We start from the raw sequence: 19,209 nt of genomic DNA on the forward strand, positions 1-19,209 counted from the left end.
CGGATTACATGTGGCTGCAGGACATGAGGCCGCATTCATTAAATCAATTCTTCAGTCTCATCCTTTTTAATAAAGATTGATTCTTGAAGCACGGGCTCACTGCGCTCTGCGGAACACCCTTGAACATACAAAGTTGAATATGTACATAGACCACATATCCCTTTGTTGGTTTTCGTGAGGATGCGTGCAGCCATTTGCCCGGTAACTCGCCATGACGACACTCGAGACCGGCCCCGCAGTCATCAGATGGCTTTTCCAAAGTCACCTCTGTGTCCTGCGGGGCGTCGTGGGGGCCGGAGGAGACGCATGCTCAAGGGGACTCAGAGCAAGACATTAAAGTCCTCTCCTCCGCAAATTATTTTCTCTTCCCCCCCCACCACCCCCTCCCCCAACACACACTTTGTTTGAGGCGCTTTCACAGACTTTCACTTCGCAAGGAAACTGCCACGGCAATCTGTGATGCATTTAGCATTCTATCAGGCTAATGGCTGAGAAAGCTCCAGAGACAATATGTTGTAATGATGTGCTCCATAAAGCCCCGTGAGCCAACACATCTGCTCTTGTACCTGATCCAGAAGCACCAGGTCAACCTGATATATTGAGCAAGAGAAAATGGCACATGCTGCAGGAGGCCAACTGGGCCCCAAACTCATCCATATGCCAACTACATTTGGTGAATGGACGACAGAAAACACATTTCAACAAATGGCTGCTTTCCATGATGATGTATGAAAGTGCCTGATACGGATTTTTTGTTGTTGTTCACAAACAGTGGTGTTACTGTAATGCGCCCAAAGCGAATATGACTTACCAACAACCCGATCACAATACCTGCTCAAGTGTCAGGTTTGAAGATGTAAACCAACAAATTCCCTTTACAATCTAAATTCTCTTTTTCTCCCCACAGATGTGCACAATGTTAACAATCCCACACAAAATAGGAATTAGAGAACAAAATCCCCGCAGGGCTGTCGAGGTCAATTCCTTAATGGTCCCCTCAGCACAAAAAGGTACATTCTGATTAGACCGTCCTACAATACGAGGGGGGGTAATTCCATTCACAGGTTCATGGGATGTTGATAAACCACTCACACCTTGTCTCATTACTTATCATCCAATTAGAATCTAATTATGTGCCATCCGGTGGGCATGATTACCGCCGTGTCCTCTCCTCCAGGGGCCCTCCAGGTTTTTCCTCAATATTGATTTAAAATCACACCCATTAGAAATCTAATAAATATAAGGAATCAGGCTTTAGCGTATACCTGGTCTGAAATGATAAATAACACTATATGGTCATGACATGTTGTAGCGATTGTTTCAACACAGGAAATTGTTTTAATATAAATAAAACACAATAAATTCTGGAATATTACCGATCTAATTGACAAAAGATTTGGAAGGTGTTGCTAAGCACGTGCAGCGTTGACGTCATGTTGAGGAAATGTGCTACCGGAAAACATATATTTGCAGATGAAAGATGAAAACTTGCAATTAATGCGTTTACAAGGAAATTTTAATTTCAATAAAATTCAGAGGGGAGCGGCTGCCTCCTCAAAGCTCTCCAGTGCTAATGTGTGCTAACAATGGTAACATTGCTACCTGCAGGGGTACCGAAGGATACAGAAAACGGCGAAAATACAGATTAAAACACACGCAAAGAGGGGGCTGCTTTCATTCTCTGCTTAGTTATTCCACAAAACCTTATAATAGTAGTATAAAATAGTAGCAAATAGTGCTAACTATGTTAATGATCTACATATTAAACTGAAAACCTTGTTTTAATGGATGTGGTTGATTCAAGGCCTTTTTGGCCCTGGCGCGACTTTGCTCTGCTGATACCTTCATTGTGACTTGTGCTGCTCATTAAGTGATTATGAGGACTAAAGCCTGCTTCCTACCCTCATGCTCCTCTGCTGACCCCACAGACAGACTCCTCAGAGCAGATGGGATCCTCATCATCGCCCGGTTTCCTCCAAAAAAAAACCCTTCCCCCCCCCCCCCCCTCTTATCGACCCCCCTCCACACATACTTCTATTCTTCTTCCTCCAGAACCCTCGGACTTCTACAGTCCTCCACCTTTACCCCCGCGACGCTGAGGTAATGCTGATTAAACGCGCAGCTGTCCTCTCAAAAGCGGCAATTAGCCAAGTGATCTGTGAGGTTACAGATTTACGATAACAAGAGCAATAAAAGTCTGGCAAGTTGTTGAACAAAATAAACAAAATAGGTGCATCGGATTCTGAGAAAAAAATGGTGTTTTATCCTGAAAATGATTAAGCTTAAGAAATAAAACTCTCGATAAATACCTACAGGCTACTTTTACCAAAATATGTAGGTTTTTTAATTAATAAACGAGAATAAACTGAAAAAGTCCACCATGAAAACTAACTGAATTACAAAAATTTGCCAATTTTTGCAAATTTGCAAATATAGATGATGAAATAAGAATAAATGATTGACTCTTTTGGGAAATAAAATGTAGTTAAATAACATTAAATCATTTTTTTTATCTCTGATCATCTCTGATTCACCTGTGAGAGGTTAGGAAGTACTCATCCTAGTCAGACTGTCTCCCGCATCATCACCCATGGCCTCAATATCAGCGATACCTTTGCAAACTATCCAAGACAGAGGGACAAAAACAGACAGGGCTTTGGCAGTGCAGCATTAGCTCATAATGGCTCATTTTGAAAAGCATATTAGTTCCAGCATAATTACAATCAGGCCTCACGCTCTGTGTTTTGCAGGCATTCACAGGACCAGCCTCTGAGCACCGAGTCACACCAGTTGACTGTGACTGACAGCAGATTTAGTTTAAAATGCTGTTTTTCCTCCCTCTTTTTTTTCCCCACGGGACAAAAATAACATTGCGTCTTTTCTCGCTATTTATGTTGACTTGTTTATTTTGTGCCTACCTTTTGTCGTAGTTGATACTGCAATTATACTTTTTGTCAGTCAGAGGGGGTGAATATCAAAAGGCCTAATTATGCAAACGGGCCTGTGATAAGAGGCATCTGCCTGAGATGGGATCTGCTATCTCTGACATGCATCTGTCTCTGTGGTGTCTCTGCTGCTGCAGGCCTGCATATAAACAGCCCTGCCTGTCCCCAGGACTGCATGCGATTCAACCACCATCATTGGAGTGGAGGGATGTTTCGGGGGCGGGCGGGCGGGGGGGGGGGGGGGGATCACGCAGCAACATCAAATAACTAACAACTTCCCAATTTGCATTTTTCCCCGAGAATGGTGCAGCGTCTCCGCTTAATGCACTTGCCTGTTCATCCCAAAGGGCTTGCCAAGTTAAAGGAGGCATGCGATTCGAGGCATTTACCGAAAGGATGTATCGCAGATAGGAACCTTGTGTGGATACAAGATAGACGTTAGTGATAACCAGAATGGTTCAAAGACAAATTCTCTATGAATAATCTTCTCCTGTAGTCATCTCCTTGCAAGGGAAAAACAAAACTCTAAGAGGGAGCGTAGCCTCAGCCTAATCTGAATGTATATGTATGTATATTATACACTCAATATTTAAATCAACATACCACATAACAATTTGTAAATAAATTGCATACATTGCTAAATCAAGTTTGGTAACATGCCAAAATGCACCATGAATTTCATCTTTTGGTTGTCAGTGACCTTCTCTGGGACGTAATTTGACATTTAGCTGAAATTGAATCTGGATGAGATGTGTAACTTTACATGAGAACATTAAAAATCCCCCGTATATATCGGAAATACAATCATTTTCAGCTCACCTTTATGGACAGATGTCATTGGATTTGATTTCGTCTTATGCTTATCGTGTCAATTACCAGGTTATAGCTGGTGGCCAAAGGCCAAGGGCACGTAGTGTTTGGACAGGAAGAAGTGAGGAAGGAAGTGAACAAGAGCTCTAAAACTTCAGTGCAACTTCAAGTCTGTAGCTACAGAAGCAGGTTTTAGACAATGAAACTATGGAAAAAGAATCGCCGCCGTCAGTTTCAGGCTCTTTTTTTTTTTTTTTACGTCAACATTCCTCAGGAATTCCTCTGTCTCTCAGACAAAATCTCCCTCTTTAGAAAAGGAGTCGGGCGCTTCTGAAAAAAAAAAAAGAGGAGAAAAACGGCAATGGAGGAAGAAGGATGGGAGGCTCTATAATCTTTGGCTCTCACAACAAACAATTAGCCCCCTTTTCTCTGAGGTGGGGAGAAAGTGGGAGAGAGGAGGAGGGGAGGCCAGGGGGGGGGGGGGGGGGAGAAGCAAGAGAAAGCCCGGGGGGGGGGGAGACAGAGAGGGAGAAGCAGCGAGAGCGATGCTCTTTTATGGCTCTTGTCATACGGATGAAGGCGCGGCGCGTCCATGAGAACGCACGCTCACCTTCAACAACAGGGCGTCCACTGGGCCTCCCGGCCTTTTCAGCCCAGAGAGACAGGCTCCTCGGGGGGCCATTAGAGCATGAATAGGGGCCTGACAGCCCTGTGCAGCTCTGCGGGGCATCCATAAACGCTGACATATTGACTCCCCATGCCTCTGCGCGGCCTGAGTGGGAAAGCGTGAAGGGCTCAAAGGGTGGGACTCTTATTCTTTAACAAACTACTGACTAAAACTAGTATATTAAACAGTAGGATTGTTTGCTTTTAGCAAAAAGGTAAATACTGTTTTGCGTAAATGTGCCGTTTTAAAAAAAAAAAAGCATGGTTTAAAAACACTTCTTTTGGAGTGCAAAATGCTCTTCTTACAACAAATATGTTCCTTTTCATCATTCACACATTTTTATCCATTTCATTTCATATTGTGTTAAAAAAGCAGAGTTAGAAAGGATCTAAAAGAGCTCAGACGCAGAATGGCTCTCTTCAGGACTGGGCTTCATCTTCTGTCCAACTGAGAGTTTTGCTGATGTCACAGAGAAAGTAATGAAATTAAAAGAGAGCACAAGAAAGTTAAAAAAAAAAAAGAGCCCATGGGGGTCTCTGCCAAATGGCACTGGAGCCACATCATCGGTCCCCCAGCAAAAAGCTCCAGAAACCTACGCAGGAAATCAAACAGTAACGTCTCAGGGCTATGAGCCGAGGTCTCCTGCAGGAACAAATCATCTTCTCAACAAAGCCAAGGAGAGATTACTGGGTACAGTAGAGGAATGCACAGCGGACATTTCTCTATGCCCGAGGGAAGTTTCCTAATTTTCTGGACAAGGCTGGCCTGCAAATATTGTGGAAAAGTTTTTTCCGACACCAAGGACTGCAAAGAGGTAAAGGAGCGTTACGCAGAATGATGGAAACTTTAAAAAGCATTACTTTACTAAACTGTTTCTGGCGGTATTGTAGCCGTTACTACGTACTGATTGATATGTTGGAATATTACTTGACTCGTGTGCAGAATGAAACCACAGCTGGTTTTGAAACATTAGCAAAATGGTTTGATTATCTTTAAATGCGAACATATCTTTGAAAATACTTGAGGACTGACATTCAGCGGAATACAAGTGAACAAAGCGTTTCCTTGATATTAAACAATTTAATGAACATTTCCACTGAATAGCTTTTTTTTTTTCTTCCTGGGCACAGTGAAGTATTCCAGACCTTGGCATTAACTTCGGAGATCCCTCCGTATTGAGGGGCTGTAACGTGGCACAGTAGCAAAGCTTTTTTATACGGAGAGACTACATGTTCCCCAAGGAGAGAATGACTGACGATGCAGAAATAAGCCCATTAGTTGAAAATAGCGAACAACATTCGAAGTTGTTGTTTTGTTTTTTCGACGAGGACAGGAGCTCCACCCCAGCATTTTGACACGTTCAACTCGGTGGGGAAAAAACACATTTCTGATTTGTAACACTTAGGGAACATGTTTATTGTCTTTGTGGTTGTGAAAAAAAAAAAAAAGAAAAAAAAGCCCGTGGACAATTAAAACAAATGAATATTTCAGTGGTGTAGCGGATCAAGAGCATAAAATGTGAAATGTTCTGGCCCTAAGTAGCATAGGCTAATGGCGATTTTTAAACTAGCAGACCATGGTCAATGTTTCTCATTCATCACCGAGGGAAAGCACGGGCGCACTGTGCTAAACGTAATTACTGTTGCACATTATGTGGGCTCTTCCTGCATTGTAATAAAATTAGGCAGAAATGCCTTTTGTCTTTTCTAATGCAGCTCCATGGTAACCAGCGAACGGTCGTAATGCAACACACTGTCCCCGATCTGTGCCAGCTGTCAGAGTTTGACAACCTTAGGTGGCAAGGCGAATTGGAAGAAACTACATTTTCTTTCAATAAACGACGTGGCTCTGACCTGCTCATCCATTGCACAATTTAACATGGACATGATAAAGCTTGTTACTGTATACTCATTTGTGTGATCCTTCAGCGTTATTGTTTGGCAGAAAGAACAATGGTTTAATCACCAAGACAAAGATCTGTTCCTGCCAAAGGTCCCGCCTATTATTACAATGTTCATCTTAACATTTTTACTAAGATTATCCAAGACAGGCAGGAAATTCAATTACACTCTGTAGTGTATTCCATATTACTCGAGCTAAAGAGAAAAATCGTATGCGTCGGACTATCTAACTATCTAACAAAAATAGATTTTTAATATAAAAAATAACTACATTTTTACTGATTTGTGTCCTAATTCATATTCCTAAAATACAAGCAGAACACAAAGCTATTAGGGTGTGGGTGGGGGGGGGGGGGGGATTACGGTCCCCAAATCACAAAATCTTTCAAAAAATTAAGACTGTTGTGTCCAATTGAGACATAAATAGAAGATGCTGCTGATACATCAGCAGGAAGATAATATTTGGATAAAAACAAAGAGGCGACTCACAATACTCGCCTCCTCACCGATGCGGCCTGCATAAATATACTGGAAAATTCCTGGTGGACCTTTCACAAATGAACAGGCCTTTGTCGTCGTTTGGCATCATCTGACAGCCGGCAACAACATTTTCTTGTTTGGTAGATAAGTTATTAGACAAAATGAGGATGATTCATGACATTTCATGGTTAATTAGATGCTGCTTGAAGCTGAAAGTACTGTATAAACTGTCTGTCCCCTTTGGCAGTTCACCTATATAAAAAAACACTGCATTTAAAAGTCAGATCAGTCAATGTTTTGGGCCTCTTCTCCTTCATCAATGGCCAAAATCATTTTATTGCTCGTCGACTTTGTTATTGGTGCTTTTCTAACAACAGGCACCATTGTTCGTGGAGGTCACGAGGTCAATAAATTAGGTCAACAATTGCACCAGCAGGTTTGTTTTAGCGAATGTTACCTGAACTGAACGGGGTTGTTGTTTTTTTTTTTCTTCTAGCTGAAAGACGCCGAGAGACACATCTCAAAGCAATTAAACAAGGTTTCTGTCCAACATTATAGGTTTTTCCATTAAACCCTTTGAGGATAATGTCACCCGGTTGAGAACACTTGTCTCCCCCCCCCTGGCAGGACGGGGAATCACCAGTGAGAGATAAATAAATGGCCTCTGTCAAGACACATATCCACTCGAGGGCAACGACAGTCCACATGTCTCGTCTCGTCCTCTTTCCATTTACCCCGCTCCCTTTGCTAAGACGCTCCTGTCTAATGAAGCAGAGGTGAAGTCAGCTCCGAGTGCTGTTTTCCCTCCGGACAGCCGGGCCACCCGTCCGCTGTCGCCGGTAATTCTCACCAATCGGGATTCATTACAACACCGAGCCCAAGAACCGACTGCCCACCGCAAGAGAAAAATCCGCAACTAACACACAACTGCCCCGGAGAAGAGAATGGGCCTCCCAGGAACCACCCCCCCCCCCCCCCCCCCTGCAGACTAAATTGGATTGCCAATACGGCCCACAGACGTTTGAGAAGTCGAGAGGAAAAAAAAAACAATGGAGCAGAAAATAAATCTCCAAAGCCACAATGATGACTCCACTTGGTGAACTAACACAGTATTGATCGTCTTCTTCTTCTTCTCTTTTTTTTTTTGTTTGTTTAGAAAAGCCTCATCCCTGCTAATAGCTGTCTGAGAGTGTAATCTCTCCCTTGTCCTCCTCCCCCCTCCGCCCCCCCCCCCTCCCCTCTCCTCGCCCTCCACATTCCCTATTATGTGGCCCTTTTCAGCGCGCCTCACATAGTTTAGGTTCAGTGTCGCACTGGGGTACGGGGCATGGGACCGGGGACCAATTGTTTGCTAATGTTGACACCTGCCAGAGCAAGCTCGGTCTATTCGGGGGCCCGCCAAGCTGCAAACTGGATGCTCCCCCTCTTTAAGCGAGATTAAGTGTGGGTTTGCTGGGGGTCACAAATCACTGGACTCCCTCTGATGTTGCGAGGCACGGAGCCAGAAACCGAGAGCCGTAAAAAGAGAAAGCTGCAGAGGGGAGGGGACGGAGGAGGGAAGAGGGATAAAGAGTGACAGCCTATTGTTTCCTGAAAAGAAGGGGGGATAATATATCTCCTTGAGTGCGCGTAACCAGCGCGCCCCATTCAAGAAAACATATCGACAGTGAATCCACGTCGCCAAAGCACACGGCCGCCTTCTGCCCTTTCTGTCTCCTCGCGGGGCGGATAAACAACCGCGGATGGTAGAAAGTGTTTTGTTGGAAATTCAGCGGAGCAACAGGGTGGACCAATCGTCACACGCCCGATCGTGGGGTTTTTTTTCCACACCCAAGAAGCAACAGTGGTAGAAAATAGGACGCGAGGTGTTAAAACATCTGCTTTTATAATGATTCCACGGGACAAACTTTCTTTGGCTTGCGTTTCACCTTCAATTTAACGTTTATGAAGAAAGACCTTGGTTCCCCAAGAATAAATAAACTGTGATGTCCTCAGAGGAAAAGTCAAAGAAAGTGCTTGTTTACCCAAAGATAAACACACATCTTCTTTTAACTTTTTTTTTTTTTTAAGCACACATAAAGTGTAAAGCCCAAGGGAGAACGAGCGTGGCAGACAGCGCCCAGCTCCTCCTCCTCCTCCCCCCCCCCCTCTTCCTTTGCAGATGTACATTAATGCAAAAAAAAAAAAAAAGGGCAGAGATCTGAGCTGCAGCAGAAGCTCCCTCGCTCCCTTTATAACTGCTGCTGTCCAGCCTGATCGTGTCAGTTTGAAGGCCCCTATTCAAAAGTATTCATGCATCTGCCTTTGAGGCACAATAGCCGCTAGTTTATAAACTGTCTGCCCGGGCACCCAAAGGCTTTAGTTCTTATTGTTTTCAGCCTCTTAATAAACTTTTTGGAGGAGTTCATCAACCTGCCTGAATGGCCCATGCAGCAAGTCTCAAGACAGAAAATAACAGAAGGGCCTTTTCTCCTCCCTCTTCTTTCTCTCGTCCTCTTCTAGGGGCTGTTCGTCCCACAATGGTGAGAGTGGGCTGTCAGACATCACAGGGCTTTTTTTTTTTGTATCAATACAACAACAACAAAAAAGATTTCAATAAAAAGAGAATTTCGGCAATGAGACAATTGTGTTTTTCCAGTTGCACAAGAGGTGTGTATGGCTAACGCAGTTGAAGTTGAAATGTGTGTATATCTAGTATTCAAATCTTGCAGAAATGTTGGATTTAAATATTAAGATTTAGATTTCAAATGCCAGTGTTTTATATTCTTTATCAAAATACTGTTACAGTTAAAAAAAATAGAGCTAATTAACTTTTTCTCTTCTGTTTTTAGATTTCCTGACACCTGTTAGACAGGCGTAAATGATGGGATGCAATAAAATGTAATTTTGGGGGTAAGCCATTAATCCACTGTTATACCTTTAAACTCTGTGGAAAAAAAAATGAGCCAAACTTAAAAGTCTTTAATAGATGTCTGCTGTAATTAATTTCATACCCAATTAAAGCAGGCCACAGTCCATGCAGGCTGGCCTGTTTAGCCTGCTGGATGGCCATAATTGAAGGAATAGCGGAAAAGAAGGCCTGCTTAGAAAAATAAAGACCCCGCAGCGGTCCAATTCAACAACATCACCATCAAACAACGCTACTCAAACCCCCCCACCTCGACCATCTGACCCAAAAAGGCCTTATTGGCTGGCCCGGACCAACCACCCACTGTTTCCCACCGATGCACTGGGTGCGTTTAGACACCCTAATTAGATGTGACAAGTTCAACGAGCTGGTTTCAGAGGAGGAAAAGCCGGTCAGGTTATGATTTCCGAGTCAGACTCGCTGGGGAATCTGTGGACAGCTGATTCCTGTCAGCCTCATTCATCTTCTTCCAGCCAATTAAACATCACTGCTAACAAAGCAGTGGCAATTTAGGGGCATACATTTAACGCCTCAAGTGGAAATGGAAATGTTCGAGGCAATGTCAGGGGCCTGGTAACACAAACATGACAACGATTCAAATAAAATGGTGAAATAAAAAGCTAATGGAAATAATGATTATAGTATACTATAATTATTTGTGGTTGTTATAACAACCACAAAATAAAACCACCTAAATGACAAAATATTTACATTGTAAAAGAGTCTGTAAAGTGAATTTAAAGCGTTGACGTTGGAGGGAGAAGTTTAAGAGTAAGGTTACTAAAAAGATGGTAATATATAAAACATTTTCCATCAATATTTAGCAACAATAAAATACGTGTTACCAATATTGTAACTAAATTGCCAGAAAAATGAAGAAATTTGTTTTAGAAGACCTTATAAGGGATAAAAGTCAAATGTTTGGTAACTAATACCCCCACCTGTTGAAATGAATGTATAATGCACGAGAAAAAGCTGTGTTTGTGTGTGTTTGTGTGTCAGTAAGAAGGAGTGAGAGAGAGAGAGGAAGGGAGAGAGAGAGAGAGAATCAAATTTAGGCAACGAAAAAGAAAGACAAGGCATTCTGCACTGCAGCCCTACAGGCAGAATCCCGGAGCCCCGCAGTGAAAATTGGCGGAATAAAACAGAAACAGAAATGAGAGGGTTTTCGACAGGATACCTGGAGGGCAACGCTTCCTCTTTAATTTGACTCGTATGGTTTGAGACCCCCAACCAGACGGTTCAATCCTCAGAGTGTTCGTAAGCCTACTGAGTTCAATTCTCGATGGTGAAATTATATGCTATAATTAAATATCGTATCATTAAAAAAAAAAAAATGCTTACTGGCACGGAGACATCTTATCAACTTGGTCTTTCTCGGCTTCGTCCGTGTTATCACATTAATATTAACAACATCTAAAATGGGCCTATCGGCATCTGTGAGGGACATTGCAGGCTAAACAATGGGGACCTATGGGTTTACAGCTTATATTCGGGTATTTTCAAGCAGGAAATGTTAACCTTGAAATGCTACTATCTGCGCTTAACAATGTGCGATCATAACCCCATAAATGAGGGGAGAAATTGAATCCTTTTAAGTTATTAAGCAGGAAAGGATTATAAACTCCTCTTTATAAATGAGCAAGAAATCCCCATGTCTTCCTCTGTACACTTTTAAATTTCCCAAAAGAAGCTGGAGAGGAAAGATTGCCCCTTTTCAAGAGCCCCCACAAGAGATGGAAAAACCATTTTTGTGCCCAGATAGGGAGTCGTCCCACATGGTAAGCGCCACTTTAATTAATAGACAGCCTTGAGAGGTATCACTGTCAGCCTGGATAATGGTGGCAGAGCTAGTGTTTGTGCTTCCATGAATATTTCTGATGTGATCAAAGTCAAATGCCATCACAGAAGGAATTTAAGCCTACTCCATTTTTTTTTATTTTTTTTATTTTGCCTAATGCAGCCGACACGTAAAGCTCCTGACACTCTGCAGTGTGGTCGCAGGCCTACGAGCTTAAACCGCACTCTTTCAAATTGATGCATTACTCATTACTCATAAGCAATGAGTTTCATGTTATTATGTTGCACGGTTTGCTCATGTTACCTTGCTGGAACCAATAGCCTAATTTGTTACACTGGTGGTAGCTCTGCACCATAAAATATAGTAATGTGTCATCAACGACTAATTACACCAATTTTTTTTTTTTTAATGAAACAAAAAGAAATATGCTGAATAGAACAATGGCACCATTCCCTTTTGATCGAATTGTTGATGTTGATATATATATATATATATATATATATATTTTGTTCTTGTTATTCTTTCAGGTATTTCTAACATAATATGGTCTCAAAGACATGTCATCCTGTCACGGTTTAGTCCAAAAGCAATAGTATAGTATAAATAGTATAGCTGCCTCTATGCCAAATAACATTACCGGAGCAACACGGACATTCAGGGACGCTTAAAAAAACGCAGCAAACTAACATATTTGGGGAATCTATCGACAATATATGTATTTTTCAGGTGAACATGTATAAAAATGTTATTCAAAATAATTCGAATTAATTGCCATACATAAATAGAACAACCGGCAGTTACGTAATTATTATTACACTTATTAATATCATACATGATATTTGCATATTCATAATAATATTATTAATAATAATCAGTATTATTATTATCGGTGATGTCGCGTCTTTCCACTACTGGCCTCTCTATAACAAGAAATGTAGGCCTACCGATGTAAATTCCAGTGAAATGTGGCTTGAGTGGCTGCGGGGACAGGGGAGGTTAATCCGAGTTTAATGCAGTGAAGCACAGCGCAGGGTCTGGGCTATGATGGGTATGTTATCTCTGCCCAACATTTGGGTCTCCCTCAATTTCCACCCAGCCAAATAGCTGCGAGAAAGTGCAGATGGAGTCACTCTCAATGCCTGAGGAAAAAACGTTATTAATAGCTAAATAACTTCCCCATACTTTCACTGAATCTCTCTCACACTGTTCCAGATGGATTTGTTTGAAGTGGTCTCTCGCTTCATTCCCCTGTCCTTCTCATTCAGCACGGCTTTAGACCCGAAATATAGCTACATTATATTACCATACACTTAGCGACAGCGTGTGCGCGCGCCAAAGTGTGTGTGTGTGTGCGTGTGCGTGCGTGGGTCCGTGCGTGATGGTCACGTGAGAGCGCGGAGGCGGCAGTTCTTTTTTTCTCCACTTTTTAATCACCGTAGGCCGTGTTGATGGTTAATAACAGCAACAAAAAGGTTCATATCGTGTTTGTTTTGGAGGTGCAGTTACCTGTGTGTGTTTCGCATGATTGGTTCAGGCATAAACGGAAATAAACCAACATTTAGCCTACAGGTAACGCAATACAACATATTTGTTTTTTTTTCTCTATTATAAAAGTGAATTCCCCTACAAATTAAATTGAGTCGCCCCCTTTTGGCCCTGTCCTAACCTCTATCTTTGGTCTTGTCTGACTTCCTCACACCTCTCTGCTGCTCTGTCACTTTCCTTCCCCGATGCTCGGCAATAATCCCACCTGACATCTGTTTAATTAGATTGAGGACCTCAGGTAATCCTGCGATTTGCTGAAGTGTCCATCGCCTGTCTGCCCCTCGTCCGACGGTCGGGTTGGTTGCGTTTAACTGTGGCAGATGGACGCACAACAACAGCTGATTCTTCTTTTCCTCTCCGAGCGCCACGGTGGAAAACAAAAAAAAAAGGAGGTCCAAGGGATCGCGGGGTCGCGGAAGGGAAACCTTTCCACGAAAACGTGCGCGTGATTAGAGTTTCGCTCGGAATTGAACATGGACAGAGTGAGTTGTTGTATTTCTGCACAGAGGAGGGTGAGATCTCCGCCCGACGATGACAGACAGATCTAAAATGATCGGAGCGCGTGAGGGACAATGCAGCAAAGTGAGAGCATATGCACCGAGTTCATAGGTTTTACTTTCTTTTTTCGCTTTGTTTATGAGAAATGACAACATACCTCAGGCAATTAAATTTTTTTTGCAATATTATAAAATGCTTAGCAGTTTGTATACACGTTGAATAAAACTAGATTAGAGCTGGGATAAATCCGTGATGTAACCCTTGAGAAAATCTAATACACAGGCCTAATAAACAAATAGATAAATAAATAAAGTCTTAAAATCGGGATAAGTAAACGAAAGAAGAAAAAAAAACCTCATGAATTTTGTGCCCTGGGCGAGCCACTGTGAGCTCCGCTCAGAGATGAAAGTGAAAAGAAATAAAAGGCTCTATTTAATCTGCTTTAAAACCCCTCTCCACATAAGGGCTGTGCTTCAAACTCGCGGAGCGAGGGGCTGATTGGGGATAAATACATTTCTTACCATGCCTGCGAGCTATTACACCCTGCACGAACACAGCCACCTATTCAGCAACCATCGTTTCCAGCGCTTACTCTAATAAGTATTAACATTATTAAATGCCATCCGGATGCCGGTAGTCTAAACTGCTTTACGCGGGAGGATGCGTCTCTTTTTATAGCAACGTAATTGACTCCCAATTTAAAACACACAAGGAGCACCACGAGAAGAAAAAAAAAAATAGACGCGGAAACATTATGCAGATATTTTTGCACCAGCGGTAGAAAGTCAATAATAATGCAATAATAAAGTATTTACCACTTTACAAGTCAACCCATCGCATTAGTCGGAAAACATGTGCTCGTTGTTACGCGGCAGCGCCGTGCGTAACGGGCGGACTCTCCAAAAGAACGTTGGTCATTTTTAGCCGACAGGGTTTACAAACCATCTACATCGACACTTGAAAGATTTGCCACAAAATTGTGACATTTTCCCTGTAACATTAACGCGTGGTGTGACAGAAAAAAAGAGAGACCGTTTTCACGCTATCAACTGATTCTTCTCCAAAGGGCCATTATATAAAATTACAAAACTATCTACCAGCGGGGCGTACTGAATAATTCATCTCCTTTTATGTCACTCTTTGCCCTTTGTCCCACGTTTTCTCTATTTTTTTTACCCGATTTTTGAATGACAATGGACGCGCTCATTCTCTGCTTCTCGCTGCCCTGCTTTCCAGGATTTGCTTTTGTACCTCGGACTTTTCACTTTAGAAACGCGTCAATGGATGGGGAGGTTTCGCTCGTGAAGTTCATCTTCAAGTTTGAAAATCTTCTGGCAGTTGTCTTTTCGGGGGAACATTTGGGATTTTATGGAACTATTATCTAAAATCCATCAACTTATTTTATAATCAAAAGAGCAAACCTTTACACCGTTTTTTTACTTAATACCAATACAACTAAAGTGAAGCACTGAACTGAATAAAATAACACAGGACAAATCAGACGTTCTACTTTGACAATGTTGAACAACTTTAACCAAACTTCTGATGCGAAAAATGTCAGCAATCGTGATTTTATATTTGATCTTTTTAAATATACAAAACATACTAAAAAGCATAAAATCAATTCATGTAAACGTGTTATAAACTTGTAAAGAATATTGAAAATCTCTCTTATCTCTGACAGCAAATACCTGCGTCAAAGCGTTATTCTCCCCTCCTCGCATGCATTACTGATACAGCAAATAAATAATATGAACATTTCCACTTTAAATGACAAGCGGGGAAATGTCAGTGAACTGACATCGATTGTGATTGGGTCAACTGTCAGCTGTCATCTAGAGGTCGTTAAATGACTGAATGAATGAGGAGGAATTCGCCACACAAATTAATTTTCTGCAGTTAAATAGCGTCTGCCAAGGCTCTCATTAATAATTGAGTGAATGAACAACTGCTGGCTCCGAGTTAAAAGCAGAAGCAAATTGTCTGCGTTTAGCTGCAGCTCGGATGTGGGACAATTTCCCAAGAGAACGTAAAGTAGGGAGTCTAGTTAAAACATTTGCTCTCTGCTTACAAGGCTGCAATTTAACCTAATCATAATAATCATAATTTGTTATTTCAGACATAAACAAAAGGGCCATATAGGTTCTGCTGTTAACTTACATTTATCACCGAGGATGCCATCGATGCTATGCTTTGTTTTCTTTTCTCCATCTTCATCCTTCTTATCACAGTCATCCTCGTCATCTTTTTTGCCAAATCGGGCCCTCAATACGCGGCTGATGGAGCTCACTAATGGCAACAAAAAGGTAAATGGGTGATTAGCTCTAAAACCCATAAAAGAACCATTGTAATCCTATCATACATTTTTTTTTAGGATACCACACAAAAAAAGCACAGAAAAAGTTTTACATGAAGAAGCTGCGTTGAAGAAAAACTAAATTAAAGTAAAAATGACACTATAAATACAGTAATGAAAATTATCTATTGAGCATCAAAGGCACAGGGTGATTTTTGTTCTGGGTCACATAGCTACATGTGTGCCTCCTGCTACACTCAAACATGTTATTACCAGTAACTGGGGCTTAAAACATGTTGGATTCAAAGTGATGTTCAGAAGTGATGCTGCAGAGTTCGCTCGTAATAAGAAAAAAAAAGTGCAGCTTACCGGATGAAGCCTCACCTGAAGGAACTGTGCTTCTGTCGCACACCCCGTCCTTCAGCAGCTTATCCCGTATCTCCCAGCTGAACATACCGGGGTTTTCTCTCTTGTACTCCTCGATCCTTTTCTCCACGTCGGGAGTAGCCACCTGCTTTAGGTTTGAAATTGTGCAAAGGGAGGAAATGGGCAAACAAAGGAAGGAATTTCAGTTTTAATTGCCAGGCTTTTCAAAAGATAGAGACAACTGTGAGCCCAAAACATACGTTTACTAAAGAAAAAAATATAAAAATTAGTATTTGTTTTTCTAGAACAAATACGTCAATAATTAAAAGGTCACAATAAAATACATTTAAAAAAACACCAGTGAAAAATTATGTGTCTATAATATATCAAATAAAGATTGTGTAATAAAAAATTGATTTATTGTTAAATAAATACAGTATTATATTGTCATGCAATACAACATCAACAACAATTATTATAACAATGGAAATTTGCGCCTCAGTATTTTTGTGTATGTTTTCCAAATTTATTAAAATCTAGAACCAAATACAATCTACAAAGTACGCTATAACCAGAACTGGAAAAAATGCTGTTACTGGTGGGCTAAAAGGTAATTTATTATCAATGTCATCAGTATTATTATTTAGACATAAAAACACAAGAGGACGACACGTGATCGCTCAGGTGTCCTTCATGGGACCCACTCACCCTGGGCTTGCTGCCTCCTATGGCCCCCGGACGGATCGAGCCGGTCTCCTGGTATCGGCAGAGGATCTTCGACACACAACCGTGAGAAACTCGTAGTTGTCGCGAGATTACGCAGGGTCGGATGCCGTGGTGGGCCATCTCCACTATCTTGTGTCGGATGTGGTTTGGCAGGGGCCTCCCGTTGATGAACACGCCGCCCAGCTGGTTCACCCTACCCTGGCCCAGAGGGGTGGATACTGCGCCACAACACACAATACAAGTCTCAAAAACAATAACAAAACAAAACAAAAACAAATAAAAAAACAACAACGACACACCCTGTACTTCAGGACACCGTTGGCTATATGTGGCAAAACCTGCTTGAGTCACACAGCCGCTTGTTTGCTGTATTACTGACTTTTAATGGGGCGCAATTTACGCACATTATGATATTACGCGTTGTCGAGAGAGCGTCGTGCCAAATTCATCCATCGCCAGTGTGGCTGACAGCATGCATCCACGGCCACTTCGGCATCCAATTTCACATTCAAGAGACACTGAAGAGGGTGACACTTCCCACCTTGATTATTCCTAGTCATGCTGTACAAATATTGATGTGATCCTTTGAGTCATCTCTTTGTGTGTGTGTGTATTATTCCCATTTCCAGCAGCCGGACACTTGAACAAATCCCGGAGCTCGAGTGACTCGCGAGCTACGTGTTTTTTGTACATTTCAGTCCAGAGCACTTGAGCACGAACTAGGTGTAATGGGAAAACTGTTGCCATAAATGCATGCAAATACGAAGTGATCTTTTTCCGCCCATATGTTCAGACAACTTGAGTGTGGGCATCCAAGTTAAAAAAAAATAATTACCAAATAGATTGCTTTTGTGGTGTGTGTGTGTGTGTGTGTGCGTGTGTGTGTGCGTGTTTGTGTGTGTGTGTGTGTGTGTGTGTGTGTGTGTGTGTGTCTGTATAAATTGAAGCTGGACTAAACTGAATGTTGCTTAAATTGTTTTAAAAAAAAGTCTGTTTAATGTGTCGTCCAAAGTGTTGTAATTACTGTCTGGCTGCCTTTAATTTTAAGACCAGCAATATTTTCAAATTCAACATTTTCTGTGCCTCTGGTCATTAATACAATTAAAACACAATTTGAAATATAAACCACCAGAAACATAAAACAAATACCACATACAGTATTTAATGTAATTAATAGAAACATTTCGGGCAGATGATGTTTAACGCGAGATAATTGCCGAGAGTATTTATGTCTGAAAACAAACATTTAACTCAATTACAAATAAATAGAATACATAGAAAATATCTTGTGGCGGGAATCAAATCATACGAGTACAAGGACTTTTTAAAAAAAAGCACGAGTTGATGCTTTCACTGCAACTATAATTCACTTTTGATTCAGGTTGTTGACTTTAATCATCACTGACTGCAGGTCAGATTTGATCACCCACATGTTCATGTAACGGCGACGATGTGCGCCGTGTGTGAATTTTAGAGCGGAGTAATGATGGGTTTTTTTTTTGTGTCTCAAACGTTAAACACACGTCGTCATTTATCTCACCTTCCAGGGGGAAGCCGGTTCGGGGGTAGTTCTGGCCTGGCGCAGGGCGCATCATCCGAGGCATTGTTCCTGGTAAAGTAGCCATCATTTAAGCTACTTGGACGAACAACAAAACTGGACTCCAGTCCAAGTTTAAAAAAAAAAAAACGGAATGTCTTCAAAATGATCAATATGACGCCCTGCCTGCCGTCAAATCCCAATCCCAGGCGGAGAAACCGGACAAGCCCTTCTTCCACCGGCGGAAAAACAAAGTGATGCTCTCCTCTGCTGCGATGGACGTGCCAAAATATATTTTAAAAGACAGCTGCTGCTGCTGCTGCTGCAAAATAAATGAACAACCCCTTCGAGCTGGGAAGTCTGCAAAACGGAGCTCTTAAATTAGTGAGTATAAGTTGGAGAAAATGCAATGTTATTCTTTTCCCTTGGTGTGGTTTGCATTCAGTCGAATGTCTGCTGGCTGGTGGGAAGTAGTTTAAGTGGCCAACTTTGGTGCATGTCGTAGGAGGAGACAGCCGAGCGCTCCCATAGGCTCCCGTGCCTTTCTTTTATGGATGAAAGCGAGTGGGTTTAGCCAGGAGCCAACCGACCAATCAGAGCCACGCATTCCACTTTTTATTCACTGCTGCCTCCCGCATGCGGCTCCACACACCAAAAAGGCAGTTCAAAATGTTATTATGTCTAAATGTTATCCCAAAGCCTGTCTTTTCCAAATGTGCTTCCCTGACA

The 19,209-nt window shown here is 41.9% G+C and overlaps 1 protein-coding gene across 7 annotated transcripts in view; it reads right to left on the reverse strand.

The window, feature by feature from the left end:
* pax7a (paired box 7a) overlaps window positions 1–18,994 on the reverse strand; it is a 41,573-nt gene extending 22,579 nt beyond the window's left edge. Inside the window, exons 1-4 of one of the 7 annotated variants that reach the window (XM_037490599.2) lie at window positions 18,484–18,994; window positions 16,926–17,161; window positions 16,236–16,362; window positions 15,716–15,844 (exon numbers count right to left, since the gene is read on the reverse strand). In XM_037490599.2, the coding sequence (XP_037346496.1) occupies window positions 15,716–15,844; window positions 16,236–16,362; window positions 16,926–17,161; window positions 18,484–18,571 (580 nt within the window). In that variant the 5' untranslated portion in view covers window positions 18,572–18,994. Of the gene's footprint in view, window positions 1–15,715; window positions 15,845–16,220; window positions 16,366–16,925; window positions 17,162–18,483 lie in introns of all 7 variants that reach the window. The other 6 variants (XM_037490596.2, XM_037490598.2, XM_037490595.2 and 3 more) reach the window with 6 other exon arrangements.
* Window positions 18,995–19,209: the final 215 nt, after the last annotated feature.

This window comes from Pungitius pungitius, chromosome 8, assembly GCF_949316345.1.
Source record: "Pungitius pungitius chromosome 8, fPunPun2.1, whole genome shotgun sequence".
Classification (NCBI taxonomy): Eukaryota; Metazoa; Chordata; class Actinopteri; order Perciformes; family Gasterosteidae; genus Pungitius; species Pungitius pungitius.